Source organism: Haemorhous mexicanus, chromosome 2 (genome assembly GCF_027477595.1).
Source record: "Haemorhous mexicanus isolate bHaeMex1 chromosome 2, bHaeMex1.pri, whole genome shotgun sequence".
Classification (NCBI taxonomy): Eukaryota; Metazoa; Chordata; class Aves; order Passeriformes; family Fringillidae; genus Haemorhous; species Haemorhous mexicanus.
This window is the reverse complement of record NC_082342.1, coordinates 70,085,559-70,107,866: the sequence shown is the minus strand read 5'-3', so window position 1 is coordinate 70,107,866 and position 22,308 is coordinate 70,085,559. Positions and strand designations below refer to the sequence as shown.

The 22,308-nt window shown below is 35.1% G+C and overlaps 1 protein-coding gene across 6 annotated transcripts in view; it reads left to right on the top strand.

Annotated features, from left to right (window-relative positions):
• DACH1 (dachshund family transcription factor 1) overlaps positions 1-22,308 on the top strand; it is a 353,632-nt gene that overhangs the window by 135,397 nt on the left and 195,927 nt on the right. For all 6 annotated transcript variants that reach the window (XM_059839129.1, XM_059839130.1, XM_059839128.1 and 3 more), the window contains exon 2: positions 12,919-13,034. In XM_059839129.1, coding sequence (XP_059695112.1) covers positions 12,919-13,034 — 116 coding nt within the window. The remainder of the gene's footprint in view (positions 1-12,918; positions 13,035-22,308) is intronic.

Genomic DNA, 22,308 nt, shown 5'->3' with positions numbered 1-22,308 from the left:
ATAGGCACACACATCTGTGAATGTGTGTTTGCAGACAGAATCACAGAATCATTTAGATTGGAGCTGTTAACTGAACCCTGCCAAGTCCACCACTAAACCATGTCCCTAAGAGTCCCAGCTACATCTGGGAATGGTGACTCAGCTTTTCAGGGCAGCCTGTTCTGATGCTTGATAACCCTCCTGGTGAAGAAGCTCTTCGAAATATCCAGCCTAAACCTCCTCAGACTGACAGGTCTGTAATTCCTAGTATGAAGATACTGTAATGATCAGTCTTGAAGAGTGTGGTTCTGTCATGGTGGGGAAATGGAGAGTACTCATCTTCCACCATTTAGTTCTTAGTGAAAGAGTCACAGAAGGTGGAGTTGAAATGTTTGCATACTGTGTGTTTCTCTAGTCCAGTTGAGTAGTTCACAGTCTTGCAGCCCAGTGGGAGAGAGGGTGGCAGTCAGTACTTACTAAAAAGAAGGAAATCTAGATTGATTCTTCCTTTGATTTAAGGTGCTTTGGGATAAGAACACCTGTTGCCTTGGTACTGTCAGCCTGGAGACTCCCATCATGGAGAGTGTGCTTCCCTATATGGTCTATATACACAAGTATGTGTGATATACATTACACTCACAAAAGCAAATGTATCTCCTGTGAAAGGCTACTGTGGGAGAGAACAAGGAGTCCTCTTGCAAGGACTATGTCTCCTACTCACAGGAGTCCAAAGCATGCCTTGTCATTTTTTGCCCCTCTTAAATTGTTAAATAAACCGATAAATGGGAACAAAAGACTGCTTTACTGTTCCACATATTGCTTAAAAACTTTAGAATTCTTATCTCTTTTAAAAGACAGTGTAATGAAGTTATACTGAGAAATAGAATGAGAGAGCAACATTACAAACATATTCTACTTTGCCACTTCGTGCCGGTAAATTAAAACAGAATATATCTTATCAATTTCAAGAAAATTTAGAGAAGGATAATTGATTGATACAAAATTCTTCTAATTTGCTCTTCTTCAAATATTGATAAATTTTTGGAAAAACTGCATGAACACACTGTTCAGCTAAGGCTTGGGAGTGCTTTTGTGTTGGTGAACTATAAAGTCATGGAAGCATCACTCTGACTGTCAGCCAAGCATGTAACCAAGCACATTTCTGGACAGGGCAATGTCTAATTTGAGTCGTGTTCTGTAAAAGGGACAGTCATTTGCTGTTTATTCTTTTTTTCTTAAGAACCTGATCCAGGCATATGGTTTGGTCAAGTGGGTCTTTCTTTAGGATGATCTTTAGTATTGCATTGAAGCTTGAAATAACAATAGCTAAAACAAAGTCTCAAACAAATATAATAATACTTTGGGACAAAATTTAGCTCTGATGAAAATGTACCTCTTAGTTTGATCCATGACAATTTGATCACCATGTCTAACATTCAGAGATCATCACCCAGAACAAAATCAGGAAAACCCCCCCTTTGTTTTAGTATGTTTGATGATTTGGATGATTTTTCATTCCTGAGCCCTTAACTTGCATGTAACATTTTCAGAGCTTTTCTGTGTCTGAGCAAGACAGAGTGATAGAAGAGTAGGGTTTTGTTGGTAAGAAGATAGAACAAAAACTAAGGTAAGTCTTTGAGAAAAATAGGAAATATGGCAAATCAAAATATAATTTTGAATTGGCACCTACTTTGACTCTTGTCTTACTTGACTCTGGGCGTAGATAGAAAATCTGTTTGTAATTATTGTGATTAATTTGTATTTCATTATCATCTGAACATTCAGTCACAATTTGTTCCTGTGCCATATATGAGCTATATGGCCAGAGCCAGAAGAGAGCTCTGTGTGCATGTTACATATGGAGATGTGCCAGGCACAGTGCGTGTCAATCAGATATCATAAGGATGTGCATACTGGCCAGCTATGCCCCAGGAGAGTGTGCTGCAAGTCTTGGTGCTATTCTGCCCATCCTGGAAGTTGTATTCCTGTCTAAAATTCCCTTACATGAAATTCTGTGGTATGTGTCCCATGCAGCTGAAGATGTGATCCTTCTTAAAAGGAAGGATGAATTGGATTGGAGGTTTCTTATTGAGTTCATTTTTGAGAATGCATTTGTAAGCATTAGAATGACTTGATGAATTTGGTCATTTTATTTTGGGGGTTCTTTTTCTGGCTAAAGTGAGATGCTTTTGAGGAACATATCTTTTCAGACATGATGCAACAGAAATTTGACTGAATTTCAAAGACTAATGTCTCCACGAGGTACTTTAAAGATGAGAGGTAAAGGGACTAGTAGAGCATGTGAAACTTCCAGTCACAGAGTAAATATAGTATATCCATATTAAAAAAAAAATTCTCAGGAATTGATTTAGGCTTTTCTATAGAATAGATTCTTTGATATCTTCCTGTGTAATTCTGTTGTATGAAGATTCATAATGGAATTACCAGAATTACAATGAAATATAAATAATCATAATAATAATTAAAAAAAATCAGAAGTAGAAACATTTGTCAGCTCTGTTATCTAAAAACATACTGCTTGTACTACTTTTTAGAAATGCCCGATTTACCTTTGAGTGTTTCCTTAGGATAACACATTAGTAGCAGACTGTTATTTCTGATAGGACGGACTTTACATAAGGAGTTAAGGGACAGCTTGGGGAACTGGCTCCATTTCAGGCCTGCGAATAATTTACCTTCAAACACCAACTAAGGGTTATGGGGACGTGTTTTAAGGTATCACCAAATTGGATCCTCTGTAGCTTGATGGAAATGCATGGAATGACTTTTGAATTGTTGAAAGGATAACAAATACGAGTATCTCTGCTTGAATCACAGTAATATTTCCATTTGGACCTGTCTGGTTTTTTATGGTTCTTTTTTTTTTAGGATGGAGGAGTCTTGGACTGCTATTCTTTGTTGTTCAAATTACTGTAGTACTACTGCTTTGGAGGGAAAACTGCTACCGTTCATGTGTTTATAGATGCTGCTCTGCAAGGAAATGGGAGGTTGATTGTTTCTGTTCCTTGCCTTGCACAAGGAAAATAAAATACAAATTTATTTTACAATATTCCATTATAGATTAAAATAGCCAAGCAAGTCTACATCTAGCCTTGCAAGGGTGGAACACTATAACACACAAGGCATCTTGATTTCACAAACAGATTTTGGGGACTGGGTGCGCAGATCAGTTTTTTAGAGTGTATTATAATTTCATTTTTCCTTTTGAGTTCAAATTTGGTTCTATTTTAGAAGTAAAGTACATTTAGAGTACACACAAGGATTTACTAATTAAAGGGCATCTACAAGGGTAATCCCTGCCTTGTATCTCTTGGTCTGCATGGGTTTTCAGTGATGAGCATTGTGCTGGGTGTTGCACAAACCCATGGCTGTCCTGAGAGCTGGTTACTGTCCCAAACAGTTTGAAGTTGGAGTGGCACAGATGAAACTAATGTCGTGCATATTCTTTAGCTTCTAGTTTAGGACTTGCTTGTTGGTACGAAATAGAAGTGCACTCAAAGAGTGGACCCTCTCATTCTGACCCCAGACATCATCTGCTCAAAGAAACTTGTAATTTTTACTGCTCAGTACTCATCAGAAGATTAATACTTATTTTGTATTTATAAATATATGCAAATACAGATCACCTTATTTGAAGATTTAAATTCTTGATTTTAGTAGATACCGCATGGTTACTATCAATCTGTGTTCCTCCAGCTGAGCAGTTACAGCTGTACAGACTAGGAGAGAGTCTTTTCAATATTTCATACCACTACTGTTATTCTCAAATGTACAATAAAAGTCACTTTCAAGCTTTTATTTAGGCGGTTCCAGCAATTCTTTGGAAGTGTACGGTTAATGAGTGTGGGTTTTCAGAATTAAAAATAAGGTGAATAAAGGGCAGTGAACATTAACCATGGTCCCTGGCAGAAGCGAGTATAAAATTTTTCATAGTGAGTATAAAGGGTTTTTTAAAGGGCAAAGGGTTTAAGATATAGGCAACTTCATTAAAGAGGTGACAGTTCACTTGTTTCAGCATTTCATATAAGGAATTGTGGCCAATTAACTGATGAGTGCATTCAGATATTATGGTGGATACACTGATATGATAGAACTTCATTATCAACTGTTATGAATAAAAATAGTATATTAATGATTGCACTGCCAGGAGAACCGGAATATTTTCACTAAATACCTTGAATAGTACAGTATTTTTTCCTTTTTTTAAAGTTAAATCATCACTGGCATGTTTATGTATCTTATATCCAATACAGACAGTAATGAACACTAGCTCTGTGACCCCTGGAGCAATGGTGGGCTTGCACCTTATGTAGATGCTTTATTTTGTAGAGTTTCTGCTCTTCTTTTTAAAGTGGTTCTCAAAATGGCAGCTGCTCCCCAGTATGTCCTGATGGAAAACACATCAGATAATATTTTTTCTAAAGAAGTTAAACAAAATTTTCTTAAATAAAGACAGTTACTTATGTATAGTTACATATGTGTTCAAAAGAGGATTATGCTGTTATATGGCCTGTTTTTGCTTTGAGTCTAATTGGTTATTTGTACGTGCAATTATCTGATTTATGTTCACAAATTTGTAATTACATGTGCAAGTCATATGCAGAGATGAATACAGATGGTTGGAAAACAAGCCTTGAAGCAGGACTGTTCATTCCAACTAAAGTTCATACATTTAAATCATTGTTTCAGGCCATATGCAGACTCTAACACACATAACCACAAGAGTTAGGCTTGCTTTACATTAGGAATCATCTCAGCAACTTGAAGTAAAAACTTTTGTAAAAAAATGAAAGCTTCAAATTTTTTTAGATTTGTGTCATTGTGGATCAAGCCTGCCTTTCTGGCCTATTAACTCCATGCTTGACATTTTTATAGTATATATAGTAGATGATGTTTTGAGGGGATGTTTTTAGAATTAAAAGCCTAAGAAAAGATGAAAACAGTTGAGGAAAAAATAGGCCTTGCATCTGTTATAGTTTGGGGTTTCATGTGGGTGAATAACACTGTTAGAAGGAATCATTTAGCTTGCATATTTAAATTTTGGGTGGGGTTTATGCTGTAAGGTTGAGTGAAATGGGAAAGGCATCTGTTATAACTTGACAGAAAGAGCATTTTGTGGGAAGCATGCACTTTATATCACTACTTTTTCCACATTTTTAAAAAAATTTTTTTAGTAGTTGCAGAATTATTCTGAAAAGACAGCAGTGCAAATTGAGGAAATAAATATGATTTTTCAAGGTTTTCTAGTTACTGTTTTATTGTTATTTTCTTGTTTTCTTGATATTACTAGTATTCCTAAATAACTTTATCCAGGATCACCAATGCTGTGATTTCTGAGTACTGTTTTTGAAGCAAGGTTTATATAATTAAAAAAAATAAAATCAGTATGGTTTGAATCTGTGCATGAGTTCTCTTTAATAATTGCATTTAATTTTTCATTTAGACTTATTTTCAACTCTAGCTTGTATGGCTGTCATCATCAGAAGCTTGTGTTTCACAGTTATTACATAATCATGAGAGCTAACATACTTACATGTTTTAAGAACTTTCAGGAAGATCTAGTGTTTCAGCTAATTGGATGAAGCAGTGATCTTTTTGAGTTAATTTACTTCTGACATCATAATTCTGCCCCCCAACAGAATTAGCTTCATTTCTTATCTATTTTTCTCTATTTCCAATAGATTATTTACAGATCTCAATTTCATTAAGAGAACAGGCATATGGCAGTAATATTTTGAGCTTATGTACAATCACAGCTGTATTTAAACCTGGTACTGTAACTTACTTCAGTAACATTCTGATTTCTAACTGGTTTTATTTCATTTCTTGCCCTTTAGATCATTCAGATATTCAAGTATTATTGTCAGTCACAGAGAAACTTCTTCTTAGATTCTTTCATTGTGTTTGTTGTAGGACTTCAGCCATCAAGGGAGAACTGGCAGGTGTTGCTGTAATATATATTTTATATATTCTTGCACTCTTGTACCTTGTATCTTAGACTCTTGTATCAAGAGTATTACTAATCTTGCTGAAAAGCGGAGTGATTTGGGCTGCAGCGTTGAGGAGGATGAAAATGACATGCTGTTTACATGACAGTTCTGTTAGGAAAAGAAATAATTCAACAAGGTCTTCTCTACCCCAGCAAAAGAGTAGAATCCAAGGACTAACCTGTGCTCCTGTATTACTGTAGTAAGTGACTTTGGAATGGGATATGAAGTGAAATACATTTTCTTCCATTTATTTTTCTTGCACTGATAAGCTGGTATTGCATGTCTGACCCAGTATCCACTTTTTGACCATTTTGGTTCAAAAATAGCAGTAAAGTGTTCTGTTACTGAAATGTAATAATATTTCATCAGCATGATTTCTCCACTGCTCACTGTGTAACACAACCTAATTCTTTTGGAGATCATTCATGCACTTCTTTATGAAGATTTTGAAACAGATCTTTGTATTTATTTTTATCAGCATTGTTCTCTGTCTCAGTAACTCCTAATATATCATGAGTTCAGCACTAATTATTGCGTGAGAACATTTTCTGTTTAATTGTGAGAAGAAAAATAAATTTAAGGTAATTGCACTGAGAGTTTTATTGTTTTACAAGACTGCTGCAAGTAAAAAGGACACGGTGTGACTTCTGATAGTTGTTTTGCTAACTGCCAAAATAAATGTATGCTCTTTCTTAGAATTGCATTTCTTACTTTGTTCTTGAGTGGGAGCAGAATGGGAAAACCTTAAATAGTAAAGTATAAGGTTTGTCTCGATGTACTTTGTCATTTTTTGCCTTTAAAATGCTAGTTCAGTGCATCAGAAATATTTATGAAGGTTACCTTGGCAAGCAAGTGTTTTCCAAGCAAAGGAATTAAATTACACAAAAGGTTTAGTCAGTCTTCCTAGACCTTATTTTTCAGTACTGACACGCCCTTGGCTCAAGTCTTGTGAGTGTGAAGGCTGCACGTATGATGAGAGCAGCACAGAAGCTATCCCAAAACCCAGAAATACCATGTGGGAAAAGTCCTCTGCCTGTGATTGCAGGTTATCACAGGGCATCTCTGTCTTTGCATTTAATCAGCAAGCGACATCTTCGGCCCTTTTGCAGTGTCCATTTTATGGCAAGCACATAACAACTTCCATGGCTGATCACCTAAATGTCATTCAGCCTGCTTCTTTGAGGTCAGAATTTCTGTGTCAGGCTTTGAAGCACTAAGGGGAGATGGAACAGATGAGAAATAAAGCCTAGATTTTCAAAATGTACCTAAATGAGATGCATAAATGCTGATGTAGCTAAAATTGGCATTGATATTCTAAACTGTTTTAGGCAGTTCTAAGAACTTAAAAAATACATTAAATGAATACACCAAATCCTTGTTACAGATTTGCTTCCTATCACTTCTGGCATGTAACTTTTCCTGCCACTCTCAATATTACTGATTATAAAACTGCCTGGCCAATGGTAATTTCACTGCATCATGTATGCCCAGCTACAGATGAGGACAATATTTCTGTGCACTAAACTTGCTCACAGATAACATTAGAAATAAACCTTTACCTATAGAAAACAAACCCTGAAATTAATTAATTTTGGCAGGAAAGGCAGTTTGCCTTCTTACTACTGGTTAAGACTTGCAGTTTTCTTTATGGGTGCTTCATGTATTTAATAAAAATAATTCTAAGGAGTAAAACTTGATTAATCAAGTGTTAATATTCCACAATTGTTCCTCAAAATCAGGACAAGAGAAAGATAAATCACAGAATTATCTCAACATTTTGGAACACTTTTAGTTTCCTAGCACATGTTTTGCCATGCAGTTAGTAATCTGTAAATGCTAGTGATGTGCTCTGAGAATTATATACTACTCATGAAGAGTTTCAGCTGTTTTGGAGCCAACCTTCCTTAGTGCTCAAAGGTCCTAACAGAAATCAGTAGGAGATCTGCTTATCTAAGGCTTTCAAGAATGAGACCCTTACATTTTAACATCAAGTCTGTCTTCTGGCAGATAGTAATAAGAGCTGAATGCAGCCTGGTTATATTTAAAGCCAAGCAGATGAGCCCATACTCTTGTCCTGTTGTCTCTTTCCATGTGATTGTACAGGGCCAGGTTTTCTCTTGATTACATCTGCTTTTAATTGTTTAGCACTATCAAAACATTTCTAGGAGCAAGCTCATACTTGATATTATAACTGAAATTACGTAAAACTTCAAAAATATTAACAAAGCACAACATTTTAACTGATCGGAACACAGATTCTTCTATTTCTTGTTCTTTAATTCAGCCATCTGTTGTTTTCTAGATTTGGTAAGACAGGAAGGATAGAAGACTAATATATGTTGGTCAAAAGACCAAGAAATAACCATATTCTCAGCCTTAAATGTAGTCTCAGTTGCTCCTCATGCTAATCACAGTGCAGTAGACAAATACACCCTTTTTCTTCAAAGATGAAAATGCTACAGCCATGGGATTCCTTGATATATTTATGAAATTGAACAGATGAAATACAAATCTGGCCAAAAATTGATGGATTTATTTTCAGTCATTCTGGAAAGTGTTCTGGTTATCTAATTAGCTGATGTCAGTGAAGAAAATTTTTGAGACTTTCAAGATTCACTGATCTGTACCTTGAGTTCCTCATTCACATAATGGCATATTGTAACTGTAAACCATGATAATTTCAAAAAAAATAAAGATCGGTTGTCCATGGGAATGTCTTTTAAGACTTGAGAAAGTTGTGATAATTTTATCACAAACTGGCACAAGCTTATAGAAGGCTGATGGATTTTCATGGGAATAATTACATTTAGGTGCTTCACTTCAAAAACTTGACTACTAAGTAATACAGTCCCCTAGAAAGTTTTCATTTTCTTCATCAACATGTGTTATCTCACATATGAAACTTTAGGTTTTAGAACAGAAAATATCTAACTTACTCATATTTCTAAAAGCAGAGTGACAGTCTATTGGATGTCTTTTCTAATGCAGTTCACAAGGAACTGCTAACTTCCCTACAGACTTCTCCCCTAGTCTTTAGAACAGTTAATCTTGAATCTTCAGTTAAGCTTGAATCAAGCTTCCTTGAATCTTTGTTGATATTGTCTAATTTCTGCTTTCTCTAATTTACTCTTTGAAGAATGAAACAGTAGACAGGAAGATCAGCTATGTCTTCCAGGTGTTTCTTCCAGTGTCTTCTTGTGGAGTCCCAAAACACTCCTTGACTTCTCTGTACTATAACCCTATTAACAAGGTATTCCCTTTGGCTTTTGGGGTTTTGGCATTTCAGACTGTTTATCTTAGTTCTAAAAAATCCAGACTTTAGACATCTTCAAAATCAAAATGGGTCATCTTTGAGTAGTTACCCATTGAGATAATTAGCATTCCCATAAGAAGTCAAGTGTGCTTTCAGAAAAAACAGTGGTAGTTCTTCCAGTTATTGTATTCAGATAAACAACAAAATCTTACAATGTCTTTTATATGTCTATAAAAGCCTATATACAAATTCTAAATTTGAGTTAAAATTGTGTTATCATCAGCTTTTAAATGATGATTTTTGTATGATAGTGTCATCAACCAGAAGAAAAGATTACTGATTGTTCTGGAATTAAAATGTAGCTTTTACATAATAAATCAACTCATACCTATTTAAATTATGTTCAATTTTTTTATACTGAAGAAAAATCTACTGATTTAGGTACTGAAATATGAATATGATGAGTATTTTGAAGGTTTCTTAATTTGGAATGAAAATGAATGTGCCCTAATCTAAAAATAAGTAGGTCTTTACTATACTCAAGTTTATGAAAAATACCAACAAAATGATTTATTAAGCTATTTTTATCATCCTGTTTATGATAGTTAAACTAATTTGCTATGCTTTTGATGTTTTTTTAAAGGGTTTATCATATAGCTATAAAAATGATAATGAACTGCAAAACAACATGCGAGTTTTCAATTCTAGTCAAAGTGATTATTTTTTAAAGTATTTTTTTATGCCATTTCCCCCACAACTTTGGTAATGATTCGTATAAAATTTTTGCAGTTCTTATAGTTTGAAAACAAATCTTACAAAGTGGTAGCATTTCAAGTTAGTAGTATGGTGAATGAAACAAATGCTTGTCAAATGACAACTAACAAATCAAGTCAAGTATTGCTACTCAATCAGTTATTAAGGACAATTAGATATATTTATTTTAATTGTGTATTGCATAGTCTACCGTGCCTCTAAATCAGATTTCCAGGCCTTAAGAAATATTTCTTAATTTGTCTTACAGTGTTTTTCTGCCTTGTTATTAGGAAAAAACCCCCACGTTTCTAAATAGGTAAATGCGTTTTAATAGTAGATTGGAACTAGTATCACTTAAAAATTTTATCATGTTTAAATAGATTTCCTTCTCAGAAATACCATTTAAATAGAAACACAGAATAAGCTGAGTTGGAATGGCTCTGTAAGGATCAAGTCTGGCTCCTGGCCCTTGCACAGGACCATCCCCAAGTCACACCAGGTGCCTGAGAGCGTTGTCCAAACACTCCTTCACCTGCCAGGCTTGGTGCTGGGACCACTTCCCGGGGGAGCCTCTTCCAGTGCCCAACCATCTACTGGGTGAAATATTATTAGTAAGATTGGAATTGGAAGTTTAGGACTTGATGAAAACATTTACTTGGTAAATTTCAGGGTAAGTCATGGAATGGAGTTGGGTTGCTGGACTCATTTATGGCTTTGAGTGTAACCCCCCTGCTTTCGTACACCACAGCACAAGCAATTTGATTGTAGAAGGTGACCAAAGGAAGAAGAGTTCTTCCTTGGGTGTTTCAGTATCACTCACCTCTAATTTTCTGCTGACCTTTGTTCAGAGATTTGGTCCATGACAGTCTTCCCTTAGGCTTTGAGGAGGAGTGGTTTTATTCCTCAAAATCAAAGACAAAAGCATCCAGGCTTCACCATGGCTACACTTGGTAGTTAACATCAAAGAGAGTCTTTGCAGGTGTGAACTTGCTTTTTATAAAGACCTGGAAGTTACTGGTACATTGTGCATTGTGCCACCTTGCTTGTGTTCTGTTACGCTGCTGTCAGATCCTTCAACAGTTGTATCTCAATAGTGATTTGAGTACTTCTTTACAGATACTTAAATGAAACTATTAAAGTTTTCCTACACACTGGCATTTTTTGGTGGGTGAATATATTAGAAACACTCCATTTAAATCAGATCATTTTTGTCTATAATGTTTTGTTCAGTTTTATGTGTATTCATGGTATATTTATTTTTATTGTAAATCACAAAGGAAATATCAAAAAAAATCCGAAGACTTTTAATTTTGTTTTCTGAGCTGGAATAAGACAATGTTATTTTTCTACAATTGTTTTTCTTGTTGTTTTGAACATATGACAATTTTGTTTACACTAAAGAAAATCAAAAATGCCAAACCAATCAAAGAAATTACCAAGCTTATAATTTTAATAATGACCTCAGCTCAGGACATTAAGTTAGGAATTAATGATCAGTTAAGGTTAATGACTCCATGCCTTGAGTCATTAAACTTCAAGAAAATGCTCTGTACTTTGATTGTTTTTGGTTTATTAAAGTTAGGTTGTAGAAGGTGCCAAAAAAAGAAAAAAAAAAAAAAGAAAGTATTTCCAAATACAATGGAAACTAATATGAATAGAAAAGAGAGGTATTTTATTATCTGCCTCATTCTGCAGTCCCAGCATACCTAGAAATGCCATTATTCCTCATTAGAATTTTGTTAGTATGAGGACCTAAGGAGCAAAACCTTTCATACCCACCTTTCTTTTCTTCTGTGCTCTGAAACAAATTAAGAATGTTTGGCAGATTGTGAGTTAATACTGCAGTTTTAGAGCAGCACATCACCTTATTCCGTGAAGCTATTCCACAATGTCCCCTAAATGAGCAGTTACAGGATGTTGCAGTGGTACCATGCTATGATCTGTACATAGGAATACAGGCCTTTGGATATATATTGTATGAGCAAGTACATATTTGTATATAAGTGGGCAATAAGTATTTTCATTGTCTTCCATCTCTAAGTTGGAAAGTTGTGTATGTGAGCATTTAACAGACAAGGAGTGCTTAAACCTGAAGCCCTTTATTTTTCCATACTGGACACATGTAAGCTGCTGTGATGGCTTTTGCTCAACAGTATTGTACAAATAATTCCGAGTCCTTTCTGACATAAAGTAGTATATTTAAAGTAAGGTGTCTTAGTGAGATTTTCACTTTAAATAGAATAAGGGTTAAATGATAACTTGACTTATCTTTTAAATGACAAAAAATAAAGAAATTGCAAGACCTTTTCACACATTAGATATGTATTGTCATTTATCATCTAGATATCAGGCTAGCAGTGCGAAGTAATAAAACATATCATCGAAAAATGTGCTATAGGTCTGAATCACTCTTTCATTCCACCTCCCAGCTAACTGTAGTATTAAATCAAACAAGCAGAACATTTCCTTAGGCAGCCATTGCCTTTTAATTTCCTGAAGAACCTTAAAATATCATTCATTACAAGTACTACACATATTTGGTTTTTAAAAGTCTCATAAATCAATAGCAGGCTGACTGTAATAATTATTACAAGTTAGTGCATAATTTTCGTGCTGAAGGCTGCATGCAGAACTTTAGCATATGCAAACGAGGCAATTCAAACTGTGTATAGATATTAATATGAAGAAGCAGGTAACGAGGTGCAGGCTATGAATTATGCATCAAGAGCGGCTGATCTTCAATGAGGAAAATGAATTCAGCATGTAATCTAATTAGTGATGGAAGTCTATTACATCTAACTGCAAAAGCAACCGTCCTTGAAACAAATTTATTTACAGTCCATGTTACCACTTGAAACAACTTTGAAATGATGTGTAAGACAACAGCTTAATTGTAAAAATTTTTTTGTTTGTTTGTTTCAGTTCTAGACCTGGAAGGCCTCCTAAGAGGACTCAAAGTGTCACCTCCCCAGAGAATTCTCATATCATGCCACATTCTGTCCCAGGCCTAATGTCTCCTGGAATCATCCCGCCAACAGGTAGGATCGCTAGAAACACCTTCACACGGGCAGTCGTTTGAATTATGGCTTATATCCACTTGTTAATAGATTAACAGTCTAGGAAAGCAGCAGACAAATATCACAATAGTTCCCCTAATGTCACACTATTGGTACACAAACATGTTGTATGGAATGGAAATTGTGGCAGCTTAGTGCTTCAAAATAACTGAACAAATAATAATAATCCTTTATGATTTTTTCCCCCTGTTCCTTTTCTTTATAAGCAAAAGCCTTTCAAAGCATGAATTACCTATCATTAGACAATAATCTCCCTATTCATTTTTAATAGATCAGATATCTTCTGCTTTTTTTTGCTGCTTTGCTTCATTAGATAATGTCATCATGAATATAGTTGCCTGAAGAAACTGAGTTAGTTAAAATAACTCCATGCTGCACACATGTCTTTCTTAATTTTTCATCCTGGAATTCTATTTTTGATATGTCTCCTGAGGCTTTACACTAATATAAAGTCCTGTAACAGTCTGTTTCTCATACTACTATTTTCTTTTGAAAGTCACTGCACCATCTCCTTGCAGTGACTTGCTCTTAGACGTGGTTAAATTAAGAAAGGCTGTGTTGCAGGGAGGAGATGAACAGTCACCCAAAGATGGAGGCACCCAATAGTCAAGCTGCTGGTGGTGCCACGTTCTCTCTCTTCATGTTACAATCCTGTTAAACTCTGGGACTGTTTCAGCAGAGTCCACCTCAGCTTCTACTTCTTGCCCAGTAATTTCCTGCTTATTTGCATGGCTCAGTCTCTAACACTGATTTTCTCTAAGGAAAAGGAAAAAAATAATGAACTAAACAGATCAAATAGAGAGGAAGATTACTTGATCTTGTGGACTGGATGATGGGTGGATGTTTGAGTTCATGCCCATGATCACATCTCTCTAAGTACAAGCACGATTCTTGGCATGATTTTCATCACAGATGACTAACATTCTCAAAAGAAATGCTCAGTTCAGGAAACAACAAATACCAGAAACTGTTTGAATGTAAATATCTTGTGGGGAGGAAGGAGGAAAGTGAAGAAGGTTTAGCTCAGTGGGAAAAAGGGGACCTGTACTTTAGCCTTAGGCTCAGGAGCTGCTTTACGTGGTCAGATAGACACATAGCTGGAAATATTTTATTTGCAATTTAAAGTTTTTTGAAGATGAAGAGAAGTGACAAAATGAAGAGAGGCCAGACAACAAAGATGGGCAGGAGAGAGGTATAAAATAAGGAGAGGGAAAGAGCAACGAGACTGAGAGCGTAGGGGAGTATGGAAAAGTGTCAGGCAAGTAGACTCACAGTGGTAATCTGGGCAGGTGTGACCAGGAAAAAAAAATAAAAGAAATCAGGATTGAAATACTTTATACAATAGAATTTACAGGATAAAATATTGTAAGGAAAATAGAGATCGTGCAGAGTGAATGCAACATGACAATAGTAGATGGGATCTGTGTGGGGAGAGAATGAAAGTTTTTGTTGGGCGGAAACATTCATGTTCATGAGGGAGAGATCAAAAATTGCAGAAGCAAAGGGAAATTATTTGGGGGAAGCAAGGCAGGAAAATATCAAAGAAAAAAATGCATGTGAAAAGTAGAAAGGAGATGAAAGAAGTCAGAAACAAATAAGCAGGCCAAAAAGAGGGAGACAGGAAAAGAAACCTTGTCAACAGTATCGTTCGGGGTTTTGTGTTACAGTTAATATCTAAGAGCAGATCACCTCTTGATTTTTTATTTTAAGAAAGCAGTTTAAAACCACAACTAATGCCTTAAAGTATCCAATTCCTCTCTAGTCCTTTAAAGCTGGTCATAACAAGTTAACAATAAAAATATATGGTACTAAAACCAGAGATCCAATTTCTTAGAGTATCAGCCCACAAAACCAGATGCAAATCTTTTAAAAATGATTAAAAAAAAAATAGAAGAAAATAATTCAAAATTAAAGAAAATAGGCATATGTAAGATTATCATCAAATCCTTTTGGGATGGTAATACTTTGTGAGTCTCTTGCAAAAGAAGAAAGGTTTAAATGCAATTGCTATTACATTTGAACTGGTTTCACATTACATGGCTTACCACAACAGAAGGACTAGTATGATATTTTTCCCATTGGGGTGGTGTTGAGTCTCAAACACCACAAAAAATGCAAACAATGACTCTGATAAAAGAGAGCTCTGGGTCTAATGTTCCATGAGGTATGCAAAGGTTCAGCAAAGACAAAGAGCATCATGGCAGTGGTGCTACATGACAGTCATTCCAGCCTTTTATAGACAGGCAAGTATAAAAATAGACTTACAGTCTGATCTTATGAGTTCAAAACAATGAAAATTTGTGGGTCTACATTGTAAATAAGTTCCAAAACTACTGTGAGAGCTCTACAAAGAAAAGACAGCGATAACTGCGGTAGGTGGTGTAGGTGCCGTTGTTACGTGCTGCCACATTAGTTGATACAAGAAAAATCTTGCCAATTGTAAAATTTTACTCCATATTTTGAGTATATATAAGGAAAACCTCTGAAAACCACTGTCTAGTTGAGGTTGTCAGGCACCACTGCTGGGGGTCACCTAGCCCAGTCTCCACTGGTCATAGTAAGAGCACTCAGAACAGGTTGTTCAGGGCTGGGTACACTTGAGAATCCGTGAGTATCATTGAGGATAGAGACACCACGATGTCTCTTTGCAACTTGTTACAATGTTTCCCTACTCTAATAATAATATTGGATTTTTTTTTTCACTTTTCAATGGAATTTTCTCTATTTCAGTTTGTCTTTGTTGGGCCACATTTGATAAGTCTGGTTCCATCTCTGTCCATACCAGGTTTTCATTCACATTAGAAAGATACCCCCATGTCTTTTCCAGACTGAGCAGTCCCAGCTCTCTCAGTCTTTCTTGGTATGTAAGGAATTCCAAAAGATGGTCCTTAATTTAAGAAGTTTGTGAAGTGTGAATTTCCTGTTAGCATCCAGCTCTAAGCAGAAAAAATAAAATTGCCGGGTTATTAAGTGCTTCCTACCCCTTCTCTCTCTGTTATTTTTTTCTTTGTAATAACTTCTTCTTTTTAAACTTTCTGATTGATTTAATAATCTGAGTGTAATAACTAAGTTTCCTTCCTGCCTACAAAAAAGTATAAGTGATCACACAAACAATTATGTGCTATTTAATGCTCTTAAAGTATAGAGGTCTGCAATTATTCGGTATATCTAGGATACACGATGCTGTGATTAAATACATGATTTTTACTAGAAAATTTTCCTTCTTTCAAAATGTGCTGCATAATACAGAAATAGAGATTTAAAGGAGGAAATCTTGATTTCTGAAGTGACTGGTTCTGCATGCATCATTTATGTGTGCAAATAATCCTGGTATTAAATTGTATCCTGAGATTTCTTGTGATATTCCAGGACTGTATATTTTTGTAGGAGGCCAAATAAAGGAACTCTTGAAAATATTTTATATCACTGATATAAACTCTGAAAATGCATGCAGAGAGCATTGCACCATCAGTTAGAATGAACTTGCTTTATGGAACTATTTAGGGACTAAGATGAGATGTAGGAATGATATACAGAGGGAAAAAAAAAGAGAAAAAAGATATAATATTCCACGTGTTTTTAACGAACTATAAATTGAAGAAGTGAGAATCACCCCCTCAGTTGATATTCTGTCCATTTTATTACAATTAAATATTACCCCTTTGCTGATCTATCCACTGTCTTTGATTAAGGTCAATTTCAGAATGCTCCCAAATTTACAGAAGACGGGTCACTTCACTAAAGATAAACTTATATTTATGAAAATAGATATGTAAGACCCTTGATAGTATGACAAAATGAGAAATGTGTAATAACAGGAAATGAAGAGCTTCAAAAATTGTCCAGAGAATTAAAATCTGCCTATGTTACAAATCGTGTAGTCAGAAGAAATAATTTGGTGTAGGCTCAAACAGTTGTACTGACGTTTCCAGCTTAACTAGGTAACACCTTGAAATCCTTCCAAAAATGTGTGGCTCATCATAGTTAACTTTGATCTGCTGTTTCTGTATACTGCAGATCTTTTCTTGGTTAATATGCTTCAAAAGTTGTCTAAAGTCGAAACATTGGATGATTGTAGTTGTGATCAATCAGAAAAGAAGTGTTGTATGTCCTGAGTGTATATCATACCTTGTGGTCTGTACTTTTATGTCTGGAGTAGCTATATAACATATAAAATGATATTTCCATTGTTTTTCATGCAAATTTTAAAAAGCAATCTTTTTCCCATTTCTAATAATTTTCGTGATTATTCTTCAGTATTTTAGGTTTTGAACCTGCTTTTAAAACTCTTTGCTTAATTCTTCTGCAACTTGGCCTACTGAGTCTGAAACCTACAGGTGACAAAATGAGTAACTGCAATCTCCTGTGTTTATTTCAGGAACTGCATCTTTCAAAGATAAAATGAGAATATAAAGTGCTTTTGGAAATTGCTGACATAGGGCAGGATAAGAATGCGCCTTCATATATTGATATATATCTGTAGATATATCTTTGTCAATTAAAAAAAATTAATTTCAAAGCATGTTTAATTTATTACATTACTTTTACACTAAATTAATCTGAGTGATTATTGTTGCTATTATTGTTATTATTTTGAACAGGTTTGCTTTATGATTCTGTATAACTATTCCAATCGGAATCCACACTGTTCCAGTGTAAGGATATTAAGCTTCCTCTAAAATGTTTCACGTGCACGAATTATAACTGCTCTCCTCTATTAAACCATTCTTTTTCTTTTCTTAAATGGTAATCTGAAGATGTAATTACTAATCTCATCCTTATTTTCTCTCTTGCTGTGGGCCTGAATCAATAGAAGTATATTCCAACTTCCATCTTGTACAAAATTCTTTGCACCACAAAGCATTTTTATGGGGAGTTAGAATAAGGAGAGAGTTGAAAGGTTTTGTATGGATTATTTCGGTTTAGAGGACAAGCATCATTCACAGATGCAGCGATTGATAAAGTGTGGTAATGTTTTTGCTAAAGTAGATGAAGAAATTATTTGGTGTTTAAAGAAAGATTAATCACATAATTAAATAATTTCATTTTCTGTGGCTCATAGTTATTGATGTTGTATTAGGCAGACTGAAAGAATGGTTAAAATATAATTATCATTGCTACTTTCTCCACATCATATTGCCAAGAAATAGAATCTGTAGTTAGAAGTATTTCCTCCTGACAGTCTCAATCCTGTAAGGCCTTAAAAATGTATTTAACTTACTGAAATGAATAGATTTGATTTCTGTGAGTATTCCAGGGGCTAGAAACTATAAATTGGAATTACTTAGTAATTTTGAGAAGGAAATCTATTATTCAGTTATTTATTTTATGCTCTGGGATTAAACATTCTGAGATTCTGTGTTGGTTAAAGAGATAGACATCATAAAACTGAGTGCTGTCGCTTACTTATTTTAAAATGCATTCCATGATAACACAGTATTTTGGTGATTAGTGTTAAATCATTTTTATTGTTAACCTTGGCTTTGATTGGTGTTATAGGATGAGAAGCTGTTTATCTGTTGTGGCTGAACTAACTTACTGTAGGAATAAGCAACAAAGTCCTGCTTTGAGAGTGACAAACTGTAACCTAATTCAAGAGACTGAACAAATTACACAAAACATTTTTGCACTTCATTAAGGAAGTAGTTGTTATAATTAATGTGAAAGCTTCTGTCGTGTTCACTAGTTGATGTATCAGTGGAAAAATAAACTGACTCAATTTTGTAAATGTATTTTTTCATAGTTTTAAAAATAATAATTAAGGTGTAATTCAGGCCACCTGTCATCTCCTGGAAACAGTCATAATTTTGTTATGCTATCATCCCACTGAACAGCTAGCTATATTCTGCTTTATCACAAGAGGATTTATTGCTGAAAACTGCTTCTGGAAGCTCACTAATTTTAAGTTCCAGTGAGTCCCTTACATTTTTCAGTCATAAAATTTTTTAAAACCAAGAATTGCTTGCAGAAATGGAACCCTTTTCATTAAGAACTTATAATCACAAAGAACTTGTACATTTTCCAACATTGTATCATACAACACTAGATATGTTTAAAGTTTAAAAGGTTCTGTTGGAAAACAGTGTAAGTCAGAGTCACACCTCATGCAGGTTCACCCTGCCTGTTGAGAGCCTCCCTAGATTGAACTGTTTCCAGAAGTGCTCCCAGCCTTTTTGATGTAAAGGCAACAAGTTGGTTCACTTCAAAAGAGACTCTGGGTTTAATTATTTAAGCAGCAAAGGTAGTCATGTACCTCGACATGCTCAAGGTACTCAAAAAGAAACTGAGTGAACTTATTTAAGTTTTGAGCTTTGGTTACAAGCTAGTGAAACCTCTCTTCTACTTGTCTCTTGTGAGTACTCAGTATTAGGTTGTGATATGCACAGATTTATTAACGTTTAGTGGAAAATCTGAGATAAAAGTTTTTTGTTTCTTCCTGGATCACAGAATAGTTTTGCCTTCTGAAAGCTAAGTTTGTAATCGTACTGATTTCTGAATTTCACCATAAGAATGCTATTCCTGTAGCAGTTATGTAGGGTCCCAGTTGAATGGCCATATTCTGTGAAGATGAACTGCTAGAAGATATTAGAAAAGCCTTCAATGATATGTGATAATTTTCATATATAGGCAGCTTTACAGGCTGGATTTAACGTGATCATAAAAAAAGAAAGAGTTTCAAACTTTGGAAGTGACCCTCTCTCCAGTTCCAGTTTCTTGTTTCAAATAGAAACAAGAAGTATATTAAACACCTTGTGAGAAAAAGCTCCCCACTTTTCAGAACAATGTTTAATTAACAGTCTGTTATCATAACAGTTTTTTGTAAAACAAGTAACATGTAAACTGAAATAAAATTAAAACCAAACAAAACACCAAACTCTAGATACAAAAGAAAGCAATTAAAACCTTATTCTTAAAGGCAGATATGTGGTGAAGTTATCAGTGATTGCATTAGGACCTAGTAATGGAAGTGTTTCTATAGTTTTCTGAATCCCAACATTCTATTAATTGTAATTGAAAAAAATTTTGAAATTATATATATTGCAGAATATGCTGTTTGTTTCCTAAAATTAAATTATTCAAATTGTAAGCTTCTAAGTTGTGGATTATACCGAGATTTTCTTGTTGCTCAGCTTTCAGGCAGAGTCTTTCAATAGAAAAGCATCAAGATAATCATCATCCTGTGTTTACAGTTTTTTCATATAATAAACCTGTTGGTTTTCCACCCACTCCTGCTTTTTAGTGAGAATGTTCAGCCAAAATAATTTGATTCCAAATAATTTAATCTTTTAATTTATTCAAAACGAACCTTTTGCAGAGCAAGCAACACATTGTCATTTTAAACATGAAATACAGAGTATTATTTTATTAAACACTGCCACTAAAAATGAGCCTGAGCTGTTGAATTTGGAATGATATCTCAGACTTGCAGACACTTCGGACCCTTAGCTGTGGCAAAATAGGATTGTTGTAGCAAAAAAGGGAGATGGTAGTTCTTAGGGTGAACATAGCAAGGTCTGGTACACAACTCAGTTCTGTCAGGTTGCTGACATAGTTCTGCATCATCACAACCGCCTGAAGTTCCTGAATGTTACGGGGGTGCCCAGCTCCTTTCCTGTAGAGTTAGACTACTTACGTCCTTGCATGACATGCTCAATGAAGGGTGAATGATTTTCTTCTCTTGACTTTAAATTTGATTTGCATTCAATGAAAATACCCCTTCAAATTTATATATTCCAAAGTTATGGTCGATGATTTCATTACTGTATATTTGGGGATTCTCTAAAGTCCAGGAAAAACTGCAGCTTAATGGTTTTTGCTCAGTTTGGGTATTTTTGGGGAAGGCAGTATCAAATGTCATTATTTAATATGATTGTCTCCTGGTTAAGAACAATCTGGCTGCTGTGGAGTTCTGCAGATTTCATGCAAGGACTTAAATATGAAGGGAATTTCCAGAAAATATATCAGGTAGCCCAAGTGTTTTTGTTATATGATATATGATGTGTCATATGATATATGATACCAATTACTTAAGTAATTGATATTTTCAGGAAAAGTATGCAAGGAAGCATTATTTTATCTGGCAAGCTTTAGAAGACTACAACTCAAGGAAAAAACTTAACTAGCTTAGTACTATATTAATTTATTCTCAGGCTCTTGGAGTGTCCTGTGCAGGGCCAAGAGTTGGATTTGATGATCCTGATGAGTCCTTTCCAACTCAGCAGATTCTATGGTTCTATGAATGTAGTTTTCCAAGGAGAACTGGCCACTGTGAGTCATCCTTATGACTTATAGCTCCAGGAACATTGCCTGCATGAATTGTACAAGGCACAATAGCATGCAATCAGAATTGTAATGAATCCAGTCTCAGTTGTTCTCTGTGCACTGTTGTTGCTAATGTTGTCTTGTGCAATATATTAGAGTTATCATAAAGTAGTTTTAACTGGGAGAAGGTTTTTGAAAAGGAACATTTTTCTGGTTCAAGTTTGGCATTACAGGGCCAAATATTCAAACTTGATTCCATATCATCTGAGAATTTCTTAACATTTTCCTTCCTGTTTGGCAGTGTCAGAACTGTTTAGTGATGTGAACTTAAGTGCATTTTGTAACAGTTCATGTGCTGATGAGCTGTGTTGCAAACAGAAACCAATCTATTGGCTATTGCTGCTGGAGCTGCTTCCAAGAGCTTGTGGTTTATGAAAAGCTGAGCTGATGGTCTGAGTTTCCATGTATTCAAGATGCTCAGTTTGAAAACCTCATTTCAGTGAGAAGATTTGTCTTATTCCTTCAAAATGCAGACATGGGTAGATATGTTGGTTGTTTGCTATGTGCCTTTTACAGCAATTACAAAGGCAGAGGGGGGGTGGAAACTGGGGAAGGTAGCTGTGTTGATGGAAAGAAGGAAAGAGAGAAATGGGGAGAGAAGGGAGAGAGAAGTTCTTTACAAATTGGAATAACCAACTTGTTTACAAGCTAGTTTGTTTGCTGTTGTGTATTAATTCATGACTATTGAGAAGTTACAAGACCATGTTGGTATAGTATTTATATAATAGCTTTCAGGATTTATTCTCTTTCCACAGTGTGTATGTGCACAGGAGCCTGCATTTTTGCTTTTCTTAAATATTTTTTAGGTATGAATGTTCTCCATGTGACTCTTAAAACATCTAATTTCAGTCCAGTCTTAATTGCAGTGAGATACTGTGTTCAAGCTGTCAGCAAAGAATAAACTGATACTGCT